At 32.4% G+C, this 12922-nt stretch overlaps 1 protein-coding gene across 1 annotated transcript; it reads left to right on the top strand.

Moving 5' to 3' along the window:
* Window positions 1-11492: 11492 nt before the first annotated feature.
* Window positions 11493-12717, top strand: LOC131623319 (inorganic pyrophosphatase 1-like). Its single transcript, XM_058894323.1, has 2 exons — window positions 11493-11711; window positions 11827-12717. Exons 1-2 carry the CDS (start codon window positions 11574-11576, stop codon window positions 12508-12510), a joined length of 822 nt encoding a protein of 273 aa, XP_058750306.1. The 5' UTR covers window positions 11493-11573; the 3' UTR covers window positions 12511-12717.
* The last annotated feature ends 205 nt before the right edge of the window (window positions 12718-12922 follow it).

Below are 12922 nucleotides of genomic sequence, written 5' to 3'. Positions count from 1 at the left end.
CGATCTTCTGCCCAACTATAATTGAACGGCTGAGATGGAATTTGAAATGCCACGAGAATTAAAAATTATGAAGAATAAGTTCTTCTAAAGATAAGAAAAAACCTAACTACTTTAACAGCTTCTTGGCCAAAGAATACAATCTAATTATATTCCTTTGGGATCAAATATTCGCCTAACACTTTATCTACCATTCATCACAGAATAACACCTGCAATTAAATCAGCATATGCTTTAGGGTCCTAGCTTGAGGCTTAGAGAAAGATACTTTGTGATGCCAAGGAAGAATTTTTCAGTATGGGATTTGATATGCAAAGATCCTTCACTTGTTAAGGCTCAAATTCATGGTTGGTGTAATGGAGAAGAGCTTGAACAAGTTTTGATGAAATTGATTAACAAAATTATGATGGAAGAGCATGCTCAATTCATTGCATCTGAATGCAAGATACAAACTCTATCAATTCCCGCGCTTAAATCTTTTCCAAAAGTTCTCCGAGTTCAGCCATAATCTCTTAGCTTAGTAATAAGTAACTTAGTTATGCAAATGTATTACTAAGTAATTAATAGGATTTTCATGTGTCCTTTGATTTACTTTAATCACCCTTTTCAGATGTTGCAAAATCCTAGAATTTGTCAAAAAAAAAAAAGAATACTATTACTGTCTATGGAATCGAACAAAAATAATGGATTAAATATGTTAGTGGTCTCGTTCACATTTTTTTTAATCTGTACCCTTTAATCTAAATAAAAAAATGTAAAAAAAATTTTAAAAATTATTTATAAATATATTTTTAAAAGTAATTTATTATTATAATATTTCACTGTTCACCGTATTAGTGAACAGTGAAATACGTGTATGATTTTGGTGTAGGAATAACATATCTCTTCGTAAATATATAGTCCATAAAATATTTGTACGTAAATCTAATTTAATATTAATATTAGAGGCAGGAGGCAGATGATATTTTTACCGTCATCTCTTATTACAAATTATTCCATAATAAGTTTGTTTCAATTTTACATGTTAATACTGTGAAAGCAGTCAATGGGAATTAAAATTTCCATCTAACATTTCTCATTTCGGATGGAGGTTTATACTTGACAGAATCCTACCAAAAGCCAATTGATTTTTAGAGGAGTCTTGTTTAGTTTTGAAGAGTGTATGTCGCCGTTCTAGTCATAGACATGGATGAATTCTTCTTGTAATTCTCTAAATAGTGGCAATTTCTATGTTTGAAATACCATCTTCTGGGTTTTAGGAGGTAGGTGTTCTTTCCGTTGTATTTTCGGGTGGAGTATCCTTTATTACTCCCTACTAATAGTAACTTTTCCTATTAAAAAAATATTGAGGTCTCGAGTAAGGGTAAAGAACTAGGTTGAATTGCATGTGTGTCTATGTGTGTTTTCAAGCAACAAACATATAAATTCAACACAACTCTATCAGTCTAACTACCAATTCAAAGATAATAGAGCAACATCATTAGAGACTATTTAGATGTTTTTTTCATGAAATTCTAACTTTTTGGTCGGAGACAATTACTTGACGGAGTTTTGGTCGCTAATGAGGTGGTTCATTATGCTAGAAAGGAAGGTAGCCCGTGTCTCCTTTATAAAGTGGATTTCGAGAAGGCGTATGATAAAATGTCTTGGGATTTTTTACGTTATATGTTATTGAGAATGGGGTTTGGAGAGAAATTGAAGAATTGGATGGAGCTTTTGATCTTTCAAAGCAAGATGTCGGTGTTGGTTAATGGGATTCCCACTAAGGATTTCGTTGTGAAGAGAGGGTTAAGGCAAGGCGATCCACTTTCTCCTTTCCTTTTTGTTATTGTTGTGGAAGGCCTTGCGAGGTTGGTTAGGAAATCGTGCTCTATTGGGGAGTTTGGTATTTTTCCCTTCAAAAGGAGTTGTCACGTAAATGTTCTCCAATTCGCGGATGACCCTTTTATGGTGGGAGAGGGTTCTTGGAAGCATGTGAAGGCGATCAAAACGGTGTTGAGTGTGTTTGAACATGTATCGGGTCTTGGCATAAATTTTCACAAAAGTAAGCTTTTTGTTGTTAATATTTCCCCTCTCTTTTTGGATGCAGCCGCTTTCTTTCTTGCATGTAAGAAGGAAGAAAGTAATTTCTCTTTTCTTGGTATTCCGATTGGCTCCAATCTAAGGAAATTTTCTACGTGGCAACCGTTGTTGAACAAGATGAAAAAAAGGTTATCAGGTTGGAAGAATCGTTTTCTCAATCTTGGTGGTAGGATCACTCTCTTGAAGTCTATTTTGAGTTCCCTCACAATATTCACTATGTCTTTTTTCATGATGCCGAAAAAAGTTGTTAAAGAATTTACTAGTCTCCAAAGAAATTTCTTATGGGGAGTTGTGGAGGAGAAGAGGAAAATTCATTGGGTGTGTTGGAATGTTGTTACATTACCTTATTTGAAGGGTGGCTTATGCATTAAAAGTATAGCGGATTTTAATTTAGCTCTTCTAAATAAGTGGAGGTGGAGGATCCTACAGGGTCAAAAAGCTTTGTGGTATGATATTTTGAAGGCTCGGTATGGTGATTTGTCCACTCTTGTTTTTTATGGAGGAAATTCAAGCAATTTTCTTCTTCTTTTTTGTGGCGTGATATTTTAAAGATTTGTCATTGGGGAAAATTGGATCCTATGGTCTCCCATTGTGGTTTCAAGGTAGGTAATGGTTTTAACACACCCTTTTGAGAAGGTTTTTGGTTAAATGATTCTTTTTTGAAAGATGTATACCCGGATCTTTATTCGAATTCTTCTTTAAAGGAGGTTTCCGTGGCGGGAATGAGGGGGGTGGAGTGATGGTGTTTGGAAGTGGGGTGATTTAGGCATCTCCACGAGCGTGTTGGAAGGGTCTCTCATTGGATTCTTTTTTGGATTTGCAGAAGCGGTTGGATCTCTTCGGGGGTTTGGCGGAAACAAAAGATGTCATGTTTTGGTCTCTTGATTTGGAAAGGGGATTTTCAGTTTCGTCTTGTTATGGCCATTATGACTCTTTCCGGTTTCCGTTTGGTCCTCCTAATAGATGTGACACGGCTTTGGATATTATTTGGAAGCTTTCGGTGCCGTTCAAGATTAAGGAGTTCGGTTGGAAGCTTTTTGTGAATGCGAGGTGTTAATTTTCCTTTAGATAGTTATCTTTATGTTTTTTGTGCCCTTCATGTGGAGAAGAGGGTGAGTTTAATTTTCCTTTAGATAGCTTCTTAGGTGCGTTTTTCGCTTTTGAAGGAGGATGAGTGTCTCCCACATTTTATGGGATGGTATTCAATTTGCCGTGTAAAGAAGATAAAAGAGGGCAAACTGGGTGTTTTGGCTTGCCACCACTTGGGTGATTTGGTTGACTAGGAATGATTTTTGTTTCCGTAAGGAGGGATGGAGAATTAACAATATGATGTGAAATATAAAATTATTGGTTTGGAGGAAGTCTTTTTGTGGGGAAATTACTCACCCCAATTGTAGTCTCTACGATTTTTGCAAAGATCCGGTGGATTTTTTACCGTTGCGCGGTGTTCCAGAAAAATTTATATCTTTTATACCTTTTAAGGATGATTTTGAAAGAATTATGGTTTGGCCTAATACTCTCATTTATAACTATATGTTCATGTCATATATTATTTCATGTGAGACTCTTAACACACCCTCACATTCAATTGAGCCTAACACTATTGGACTTAGATTTGGTGCATGAATATAAATGATGGGTGGTCCGATAACATAAACCTAATAATATACTACCTAAGGAATTTTGAACCTAACTCTAATACTATCTTAGAATCTAAGATGAGCTTAACTCATCTTTAAAAAATCAAACTTTAAGGTGAAAATTTCTCCTACTTATAAACACATGTTTATATCATATAGTGATAGATGCGTAACTTTTATTAAGTGTTCTGATTAACAATAATTTTAAATTTTATTTAAATTAATTATAAAGGACGATACATGAAAATATAGAATAGTTATACTAAGTTTTTGTGTAGTATACTTGTGATTTGTTTTCTTAAAAAGCTCATTTTTCTTTGAATTTGAGGTTATCTCATATGCAAATGTTCTGGTTTGGAACGAGCAGGCCCAATAAGCGCAAGTCAGGCGCCAAGCCCAACCGAGCACGTACTCTCATGTTGGAGCTTCATACCCACATGCTCCACGAAGAGCACTGTGGTCACTCAGAAGCATGAAAACCGGTCAACTTCCACTCTGAACCGTACGGTGGTTCAACTAGGATGTGGGTGCTTGCTAACTCTGCCCTACGACGTGACATACTGCAGTTTTCTTCGTTTTTGGTCTCCAACAATTCAACCCAAATTAGGGAAATGTTGACCCCGCGCTGGAGCTAACCTAAATATCTGTACTTGTTCTCCCTTGCTCGAATTCTCAATTTGACATCGAAGTACGTTGCAGGTACACCCCCATTCACTTGAAGCCCGACTGTTGAAGACTATTGACGATCCAATCTGATCAAGTACAATCAGCAATCATGAGGATGATTTAAATTATAGTTTTTGTTAACATGAACTTAAAATAAATGGTTAACTAAATTATAATATATAATAAAATTTAACTAACCATGAGATGATTTAAATTATAGTTTTTGTTAACATGAACTTAAAATAAATGATTAACTTAATTATAATATATAATAAAATTTAAAAATGTAACTTCTGTTTGTTATCTACAACTAAAAAAATTAAAATTGATTGATCATAAAAATAGTTCAAAAGATTTTGGTGATTGCTTATGATTGAGAAACACTTTTTGTGAGAAGTTTGAGAAACACTTTATTTAACCTTATTATTACTTGACAATGTAACCATTTTTAATGTGATAGTTCATATCTTTGTCAAATGTTAATGTGAGAATGAGATGATTGAAAGTAAAAGATTAAACATTACAATAAAAAGAAGTTTTTATTGAAGAATAATTATATCAAATGTTACGCTTATTATTCAACTACACTCACTAAATTTATGTATAAAATCGATTTCTTTATAATATTGAACAAATATTTTTCGAAGAATGACTGAATATCTAATTTTATGGTCAATTATTTAGCTACGTAATAAATGTATGCATCAAATTCCTTTTATTTTTAATATTCAACAAATATTTTTCTAAAACCTCGTTTTTTTTCATTTAAATCATAATAAAATATAATAGGACTCAATGATTACTCCAATAATAATAAAAATTAAGAACACTATAGAACCCGTGTTAAGTACTTATAACTATAAGATTCAATGTCGGAGAAATGTTTAACTCATAATAATATTGCATAAAATGAAGAAAAGAAATATAATTGACATCAATGAAGTTATTAAATCATAGGACTTAGAGTAGTGTAAAATAAAATTTAAAGGTGTGACTTTAAGTAATTAAGGGAGGAAACTAAGTACTTATACATATAATAGAAAATTAAAAAACAGAGTAAATGTTTTGAAGCATTATATTTAAACAAATTATCTTACAAAATGTGATGATGGAGAATATCTTACAAATATGAGTAATAAAGTAAGGTGTCTATTTTAATATATTGGCTTAATTATGAATAATATCTTACAAATGAACTAATATGAGATGATAATTTGTGTGACTGACTCTTTTGAAATTAGAATAGAAACGTGAATAATATTATTATCATTATTACTATTCATAATTCATAAGTTATATAAATATAAATATTATAATTTTATTAATTTTATTAATACTTTTTATTTTGAAAAATATAAGACTGACACATAAGTTTTTAGCTAAAATTTTGTTTAAAATTGTTATTATATGACAAGTTTAAACTTATATTAAATAGATTTTACAAGTGGTTAAAGTTAAAAGGAGTGTAGAAATTAAAAAACCCACGATTTTGGCGTGAAATGAAACTATACTCGAAATATTCTTATGAGTAGCAACATGCCAATGCATCTTCTGGTAGAGAAGAAATGAGTGCATTATACACTCACACTTACAACAACAAAATGTGTGACTACCTAATATAATTCTCTTTTATTCTTGTTTTGCCCTCATGATTAAAGTAAGCCACACACTTGGATTTCTACCCACCTAAAATTTAATCATGTTGAAAGGTATGATATGAAATTTGATATGCCACGAGAATTATAAGTAATTCTCCTAAACCTAACTACTTTAACAGCTTCTTGGCCAAAGGATACAATGCGCTGTATTCCTTTGAGATCAAATATTCTCCGACACCTTCCCTATACATACGTTTATCATTCTATTTAAAGTCAAGCTAAGAATAGAGTCTAATAAAATTCTAATATATTTGCTCAAACGATCCCTACACATTTGCACCGGAAGAAAAAAAAAACAGAACACGAAATTGTTATGGTAACAAAAGAAAAGGTTCAATATTAAGTATCCTTCTTAACTTGAAAATGTGAGATATCAAGTTAATGATTTTAAACGAACTTGGTGAAAGACAGACCATTAAAATTATGTTTTTGGTTTTTTTTCCGATAAATATCGGAATTTTCAAAATTATCGGTAATTTTTCACCGGCATATCTAGTATTTTTGGTAAAAATGAGATATTTTTCTAGAATATACCGGATTTTCTATAATTTTTAGTAAATATTCTTTTTTTTTTAAAACTGCAAAAATATTGTACCTGAAATTTCGTTGTAACTATCGAAAATTTTGAATTTTACAGCCCAGTAAACGTGATTTTTTTTTAATAATAAGTATAAATTTATTTCTAGATAAATAATAGCAGGGACATGTTTGTCATTAAGGAAATATGTGGGGTGTCTAGTATAAATGGGGATGACAAGTTAAATCTTCTAGGTTGAGATCTGTGTCAAGTGATAGTGGTTGGAAGGTGATGGTTATGTTCGGGTTGCACAATCATAAACTATCTACGAATTTAAATGATCATGACATATTAGACCGTCTAAAAGCTCATGAAAGACCGTTTGTGAATGACATGACGAAGTACTGCTTTAAAAGACAAAGATCCAGAAAACCTCACGAGTGTTACCCCGGTGTGTAAACAAGTCCATTGACGGATATGCAAATGTCTAGTCTTATTCATAAAGAGAGAAATACATGTATTGGACTAGAAATAGGGATGACTCAAATATTGTTGTTGATATCTTTTGGACATATCCTGATTCAGTAAAGGCTTCTAAAATTAATTGGAGGTATTACAAATGTATTAAGCTATTAACCCTAATATGATAATTAATTAACCGATGTAAAAAGCCCTCATAATTGATTAAATAAGTCAATAATCAATTAAGGACGCATACAAAAAAAATATTTTGGTGTTTTATCAAATAAGAGAGACTTAAAACCTTTTTTTGTGCAAGTGTGTAGATCTGTGTGTTAAATGTCTATCTCAAGACTTATTTTTATACCTTTATATTAAATTGATCACTCAGATATGCATTAAGTGTGGACCATTCAAGCTTTCACACTTCCTCTTTTTCATAACTTTAAAGCTTAAAGTTCTCTTTCTTGATCCATCATTTATTAAACACGTCAATTGGAACATTACTCTTCTCATTAATGAGGGCAGAGCCGTCTCAACTTTTTCGGAGGCCCTGTGTAGATTAGTCATAGTTTTATCATGGCAAAACAAATAAAGGCCCTATCTGACCATAGTTTAATCATCATAAACATTTCATGAGGCCCTATTTAGCCATAAATTGATTGTGAAAATTTTGAGGCCCTATGCAATAGCCCATCTTGCACGCCCTCAAAGATGGCTCTGAATGAGGGTTGAGATAACTTCTTTGATCATACGCGTCCACTTAAGATTGTATGACAGTTGTCACCAGAGACTTAACTGAACACTACTTGTTCTTAGGTATTGTCATCATTGAGGTGGCTTTGGCATTTGATCTCACAAAGAACTTCTTGATCATTGACATATAAAGAATTTGTTGAATGGCATTTGACATAATGTGTTTTCATAATCAAAACCATCATGATCATCTAACAATTGTAGATGATTGTACTTGCAAGCATATAAATCTACATTCTCCCTTTTTTTGTGATGACAACACATCTCTTAAGGACGTGATAAAAAAATAAAAAATAGATAGGTAAAAGATTGGAGTGGTTAAACTTCTCCTCACAGCTAAAGAGAATAAATTTTACTCTCATTGAGAGTATACTTTCTCTCTTTAACATTATCAAAAAGGCAAAAACATGATAGATAAAATCACATGCACATAGATCACAAATAATCATTTAAGAAATAACATAACATAATAGATTCAATTATTCAAAACATCATTTATTTAATCAAAGAAAATAGACATAGAAGGAGAGTTCTGAAAGCAAAAAAAAAAAAAAACATAAAAATAAGCAACAAAACAAACAAAGAAAGCATAGTAGACATAAATTACTCAATATCCTCATCATCATCACTAAACAGTCAAACTTCAAAAAAAAATATTTCAACGAGCTTGCGAGCCAAGTAATCAATCTTATAGCATTTATCCTTCATTGAGTTATGGCTTGATCTTACTGGTTTCGGATGACGGTGTTAAGCGATGCTTCATTAAGAGGAGTTTGAGAGTTTTCATAATCAAAATCATTCAACCTTGATGGTCTTTCCTGCTTGGGAGCTAGCTTCTAAAATTAACCTTGTTGAACACTTCCCTTGCTTTATAAAGTTAATCAATTTTTATTAGTTTAATTAACTGATTTAATCAATTTTTGATTAATTGATTAAATGATTAATTCACTTGTGTATTTGTTTATGTATTTGTATTATAATTTCTCTATTTCATCCCTATTTGATAAAATGTACCCCCTACTCCCATGACGTGTAAAAATTTTACCACTCTCATTTATGTTTTCTTATTGTGTTAGCTAATTGTAAATTCAAGAATAACGTAAAATGAATCATTTTCAAAAAGAACAAAACTAATGTTCAATCCAATGTCGAACCTTTTTCCCAAATCGAACAAAATAAACTTAGGTGTTTTATAACTTGAAAACTTTGATCCACAACAAGGGTGTTTCCTAAAAACAATAAGTCAATCGCTTGCGCATTCACTCACTTCACAAATAAATCGCCATTGCCTCATCATCCAAAAACATTTTCATACTGTTTCACACTCAAATCATTTTCATTTACAAAAATAACCAAACACTTTCACAAATAAAAGCAATCGACAATTTGAAATCTTTTTCAAACCTAATCAAATCATTTTCAATTGATGCAAATAAATCTTGGTCAATACCAAGTCCTTTCAAAACCAAATAAAACCAAATCATTTTCAAAAAGCCAAAACGCTTGATTAATATCAAGTCCCATTTTCAAATTCAAACTAACCTAGTGTAGTTCCCAAGAATTGCGTACTTCTTGAGTTCCTCTTTGTACCAGAGGATATGTATGAGCAAGATCCAACGTCTCGTCAGACACCCTTTCAATAAAACTATTTTGCAACCTTTTAAAAAGAAATCCAAAAATTATCTTTCACCCAAGTGCGAGCCCTTTTTCATCATTCGCTCAAGTGCGAGCATTTTTTCACCTTTTGCCCAAGCACGCATCTTTCGCCCAAGTGCGGATCTTTTTACCTTTTTCGCCCAAGTGCGAATCTTTTTTCAAACTTCTTTTATCGCCCAAGCGCGAATTCTTTTTACCTTTTCTCCAACATTCGTCCGTGTTGGTCTTGACACTCGTCTGTGTCGCCCAAACTAAAACTCAAAACAAGTTTAACCCGAACTAAGAAGCTTTGATTTTGTCAATGCACCATGAAGATACATAGGCACAGGATTGCGAAATCTTGGCGAGCCCAATGATAAAAAACCAAAAATATTTTCCTTTCTCTTTTTCTAATAATTAAGAAGCTAGTAAACATCACGCTAACATTTGATCACAAGACTGACTAAATGGATCATGTTGAATACAACCGATTTGAGTGATGTTAATACATTCTCCTTGCATAACCGACTCCCGAACCCTAATTTGGTTGTGATGACCATCTTATCCTTCGTTCCGTGTGGATTTTATCTATATTTTCTCTTTCCTGTTAGAATAAATAAAGTTCGGTGGCGACTCTGTTTTATTTCGAGCTTGTGATGTGCTCAAATATTTTTTGTGTCGTGACAATACCACTATTGTCTTAAGGTTTTGGATAAATGTGTGATGTTAAGGTCTCTTATAACCATGAACGTTTGGTCCATTAATATATTTTTGAACCTCGCTCCCTGTACTTCCCCAACTAATACAACCACACTCACGCATGTTTTTTTTTGGCATATTGAAGTTGTAATAAACTCTAAAGAATAACTTAAATAACTTCCGAACCCACTAAGGCTCTGTTTGGTAAGGCATATTTTCGAGCTTATAGCTTATGTCTTATGTCTTATAAGCTCATATGATAATTTAGACCCGTTTGGTAACGGTCTTTTCATCACGAGCTTATAGCTTATTTTACTAGCTTATAGCTTATTTTCCAGACGCTATTTCAAATAGCGTTTTAGCTTATGTCTTATAGCTTATTATTTTTTCTTCCATTTTTATCCTTATTATTTTAATTAAAATCCATTTTTAACCCTTATAATTTATTTTAATTTAAAATAAAATAATTATATATTAAATATCTTTTATGTCATTTTACATTTATAAGTTAATTGAACCGCTAATTTTACCAAACACTTCAATTAGCTTATAAGCTATCAGTCTCAACCATCCGCTATAAGCTATAAGTCATCCGTCATCAGCCATCAGTCATAAGCTATAAGCTATCAGCTAGCTTATCAGTCAACCGCTGTTTTTACCAAACAGACCCTAAAGTTTCATACCTCGAATTACTTCTTATTTAAAATCAAGACCACTCAGCAATGTACTGACACTAAAAGGAAACAAATCACAAAACCAAAACCTTGGAATCCTTATTATAATCAGGACCACAGACATTAACACACAAAAAAAAAATCACAAGAGCTGGGCTGCTAGAATTTTATCAAAAGTCTGACTCTTAAAGCTTCACAAGAGCTTGGTGCCGATAATTATTAGTATAATCATATGACATGCCATGTCGGTCAACCAAATCATGTCGTACAAACTTTATTATATTAAAACGATAGATTGAGTCGTACAATAAGACTCAATTTGACCACATGGATTCTAAAAACGGTAAATTTTGGTACAAACACAAGGGGAATGGAACTATACTCCGAATATTCTCATGAGTTGCAACATGCAAATTCATCTTGTGGTACACAATAAATGAGTGCATTACACATCACAACTCACAAAGCCACCTAATATAATTCTCATTTATTTCCCTCATGGTTAAAGCAAGCCACACCCTTCGATCTTCTGCCCAACTATAATTGAACGGCTGAGATTGAATTTGAAATGCCACGAGAATTAAAATTAATTCTCCTAAACCTAACTACTTTAGTATTACCTTCTTGGCCAAAGGATATAATGTAATATTCCTTTAGAATCAAATTCAAATATTCTCCAACTTCTTCCCTATAAATACCTTTCTTTCTATGTGTTCAAATTCAAGCCAAGAAGCATTGTGAACAAGTTGTCATTCAAATCTTTGCCATCCCCATTCTCACAAAGAAAACAATGTCTAATATTGTTATTGTTTTCGACTTTGACAAAACCATCATCGACTGCGACAGTGATAACTGGTTGATTGAAGAATTAGGCTTCACTGATTTGTTCAATCAGCTCCTTCCCACAATGCCATGGAATTCTGTCATGGTATGTTCTTTATTCTCTTTATTGTATTCTATTTAAAAAAATTACGTATAAATTCTGCATTATGTTAATGGCATAATAAATAATTAATTTGAGTTTTATTGTTTTGGAATTATAGGACAAAATGATGACGGAGTTTCATTCACATGGTATAACCAATGAAGATATTGCAAAGGTTCTTCATAGGATTCCAATTCATCACAGAATAATACCTGCAATCAAATCAGCATATGCTTTAGGATGTGATTTGAGGATTGTGAGTGATGCGAATATGTTTTATATCGAAACTATTTTGAAGCATTTGGGAATAAAGGAATACTTTTCCGAGATTAATAGTAATCCAGGTTATGTTAACCAAGAAGGAAGGGTTAGAATTTCACCTTATCATGACTTCAACAAAAATTCACATGGTTGCACTAATCCATGTCCTCCAAACATGTGCAAGGGTTTAATCATTGATAGAATTCAAAACACAGTTTCTGAAGTGGACAACAAGAGGTTCATCTACCTTGGTGATGGTGCCGGTGATTACTGTCCTATTTTGAGATTTAGAGAAAAAGACTTTGTGATGCCAAGGAAGAATTTTCCAGTTTGGGATTTGATATGCAAAGATTCTTCACTTGTTAAGGCTGAAATTCGTGGTTGGAGTGATGGAGAAGAGCTTGAACAAGTTTTGATGAAGTTGATCAACATAATTATTATGGAGGAACATGTTCAATTCACTGCATGTGATTGCAAGCTACAAACTCTATCAACTTCTGTGCTTGAGTCCTTTCCAAAAGCTCTTCGAGTTCAGCCATAATTGTTAGCTTACGAGTTATAGTATACTATACTGCAAATGCTTCATAAGTTATTATTAGGTTTTTTCATGTTTCCTTAACTTTAATAAACTTTTTCTTATGTTGCTAATTCCTTGAATTTTTCCAAAATGGAAAATTATTATGGTATGTATGATGACACGATAGGATAAATGTACTATATCTTATTTATTTCAATTGAGTATTATGAGATACTAGAATATTGATAAGTTAATTTCAAAATTTATTTTATCATTTCTTATTTTGGTTATAAGCTGAGGTATGATGAGAAAATAGATTAAATGCCTTTAAAACTCCAACAGCTAAGTCTTTGGTCACTAGATAGGCCAACATGTTCTTTATAGGAATATAATTAATTTGAGGCTGCTTGTATGGTCCCACCCTTGGGGTTTGGAT

Source organism: Vicia villosa, unplaced genomic scaffold (genome assembly GCF_029867415.1).
Source record: "Vicia villosa cultivar HV-30 ecotype Madison, WI unplaced genomic scaffold, Vvil1.0 ctg.000060F_1_1, whole genome shotgun sequence".
NCBI classification, from domain to species: Eukaryota; Viridiplantae; Streptophyta; class Magnoliopsida; order Fabales; family Fabaceae; genus Vicia; species Vicia villosa.
Note: the sequence above shows the minus strand (reverse complement) of the source record. Positions and strands in the feature narration are given on the sequence as shown.

Excerpts from the sequence above, each read along its gene's own strand:
- LOC131623319 (XM_058894323.1), top strand. The coding sequence starts at position 11,574 with ATGTCTAATATTGTTATTGTTTTCGACTTTGACAAAACCATCATCGAC. Across the intron at positions 11,712-11,826 it reads TGCCATGGAATTCTGTCATG|GACAAAATGATGACGGAGTT; the intron begins GTATGTTCTTTA and ends TTGGAATTATAG.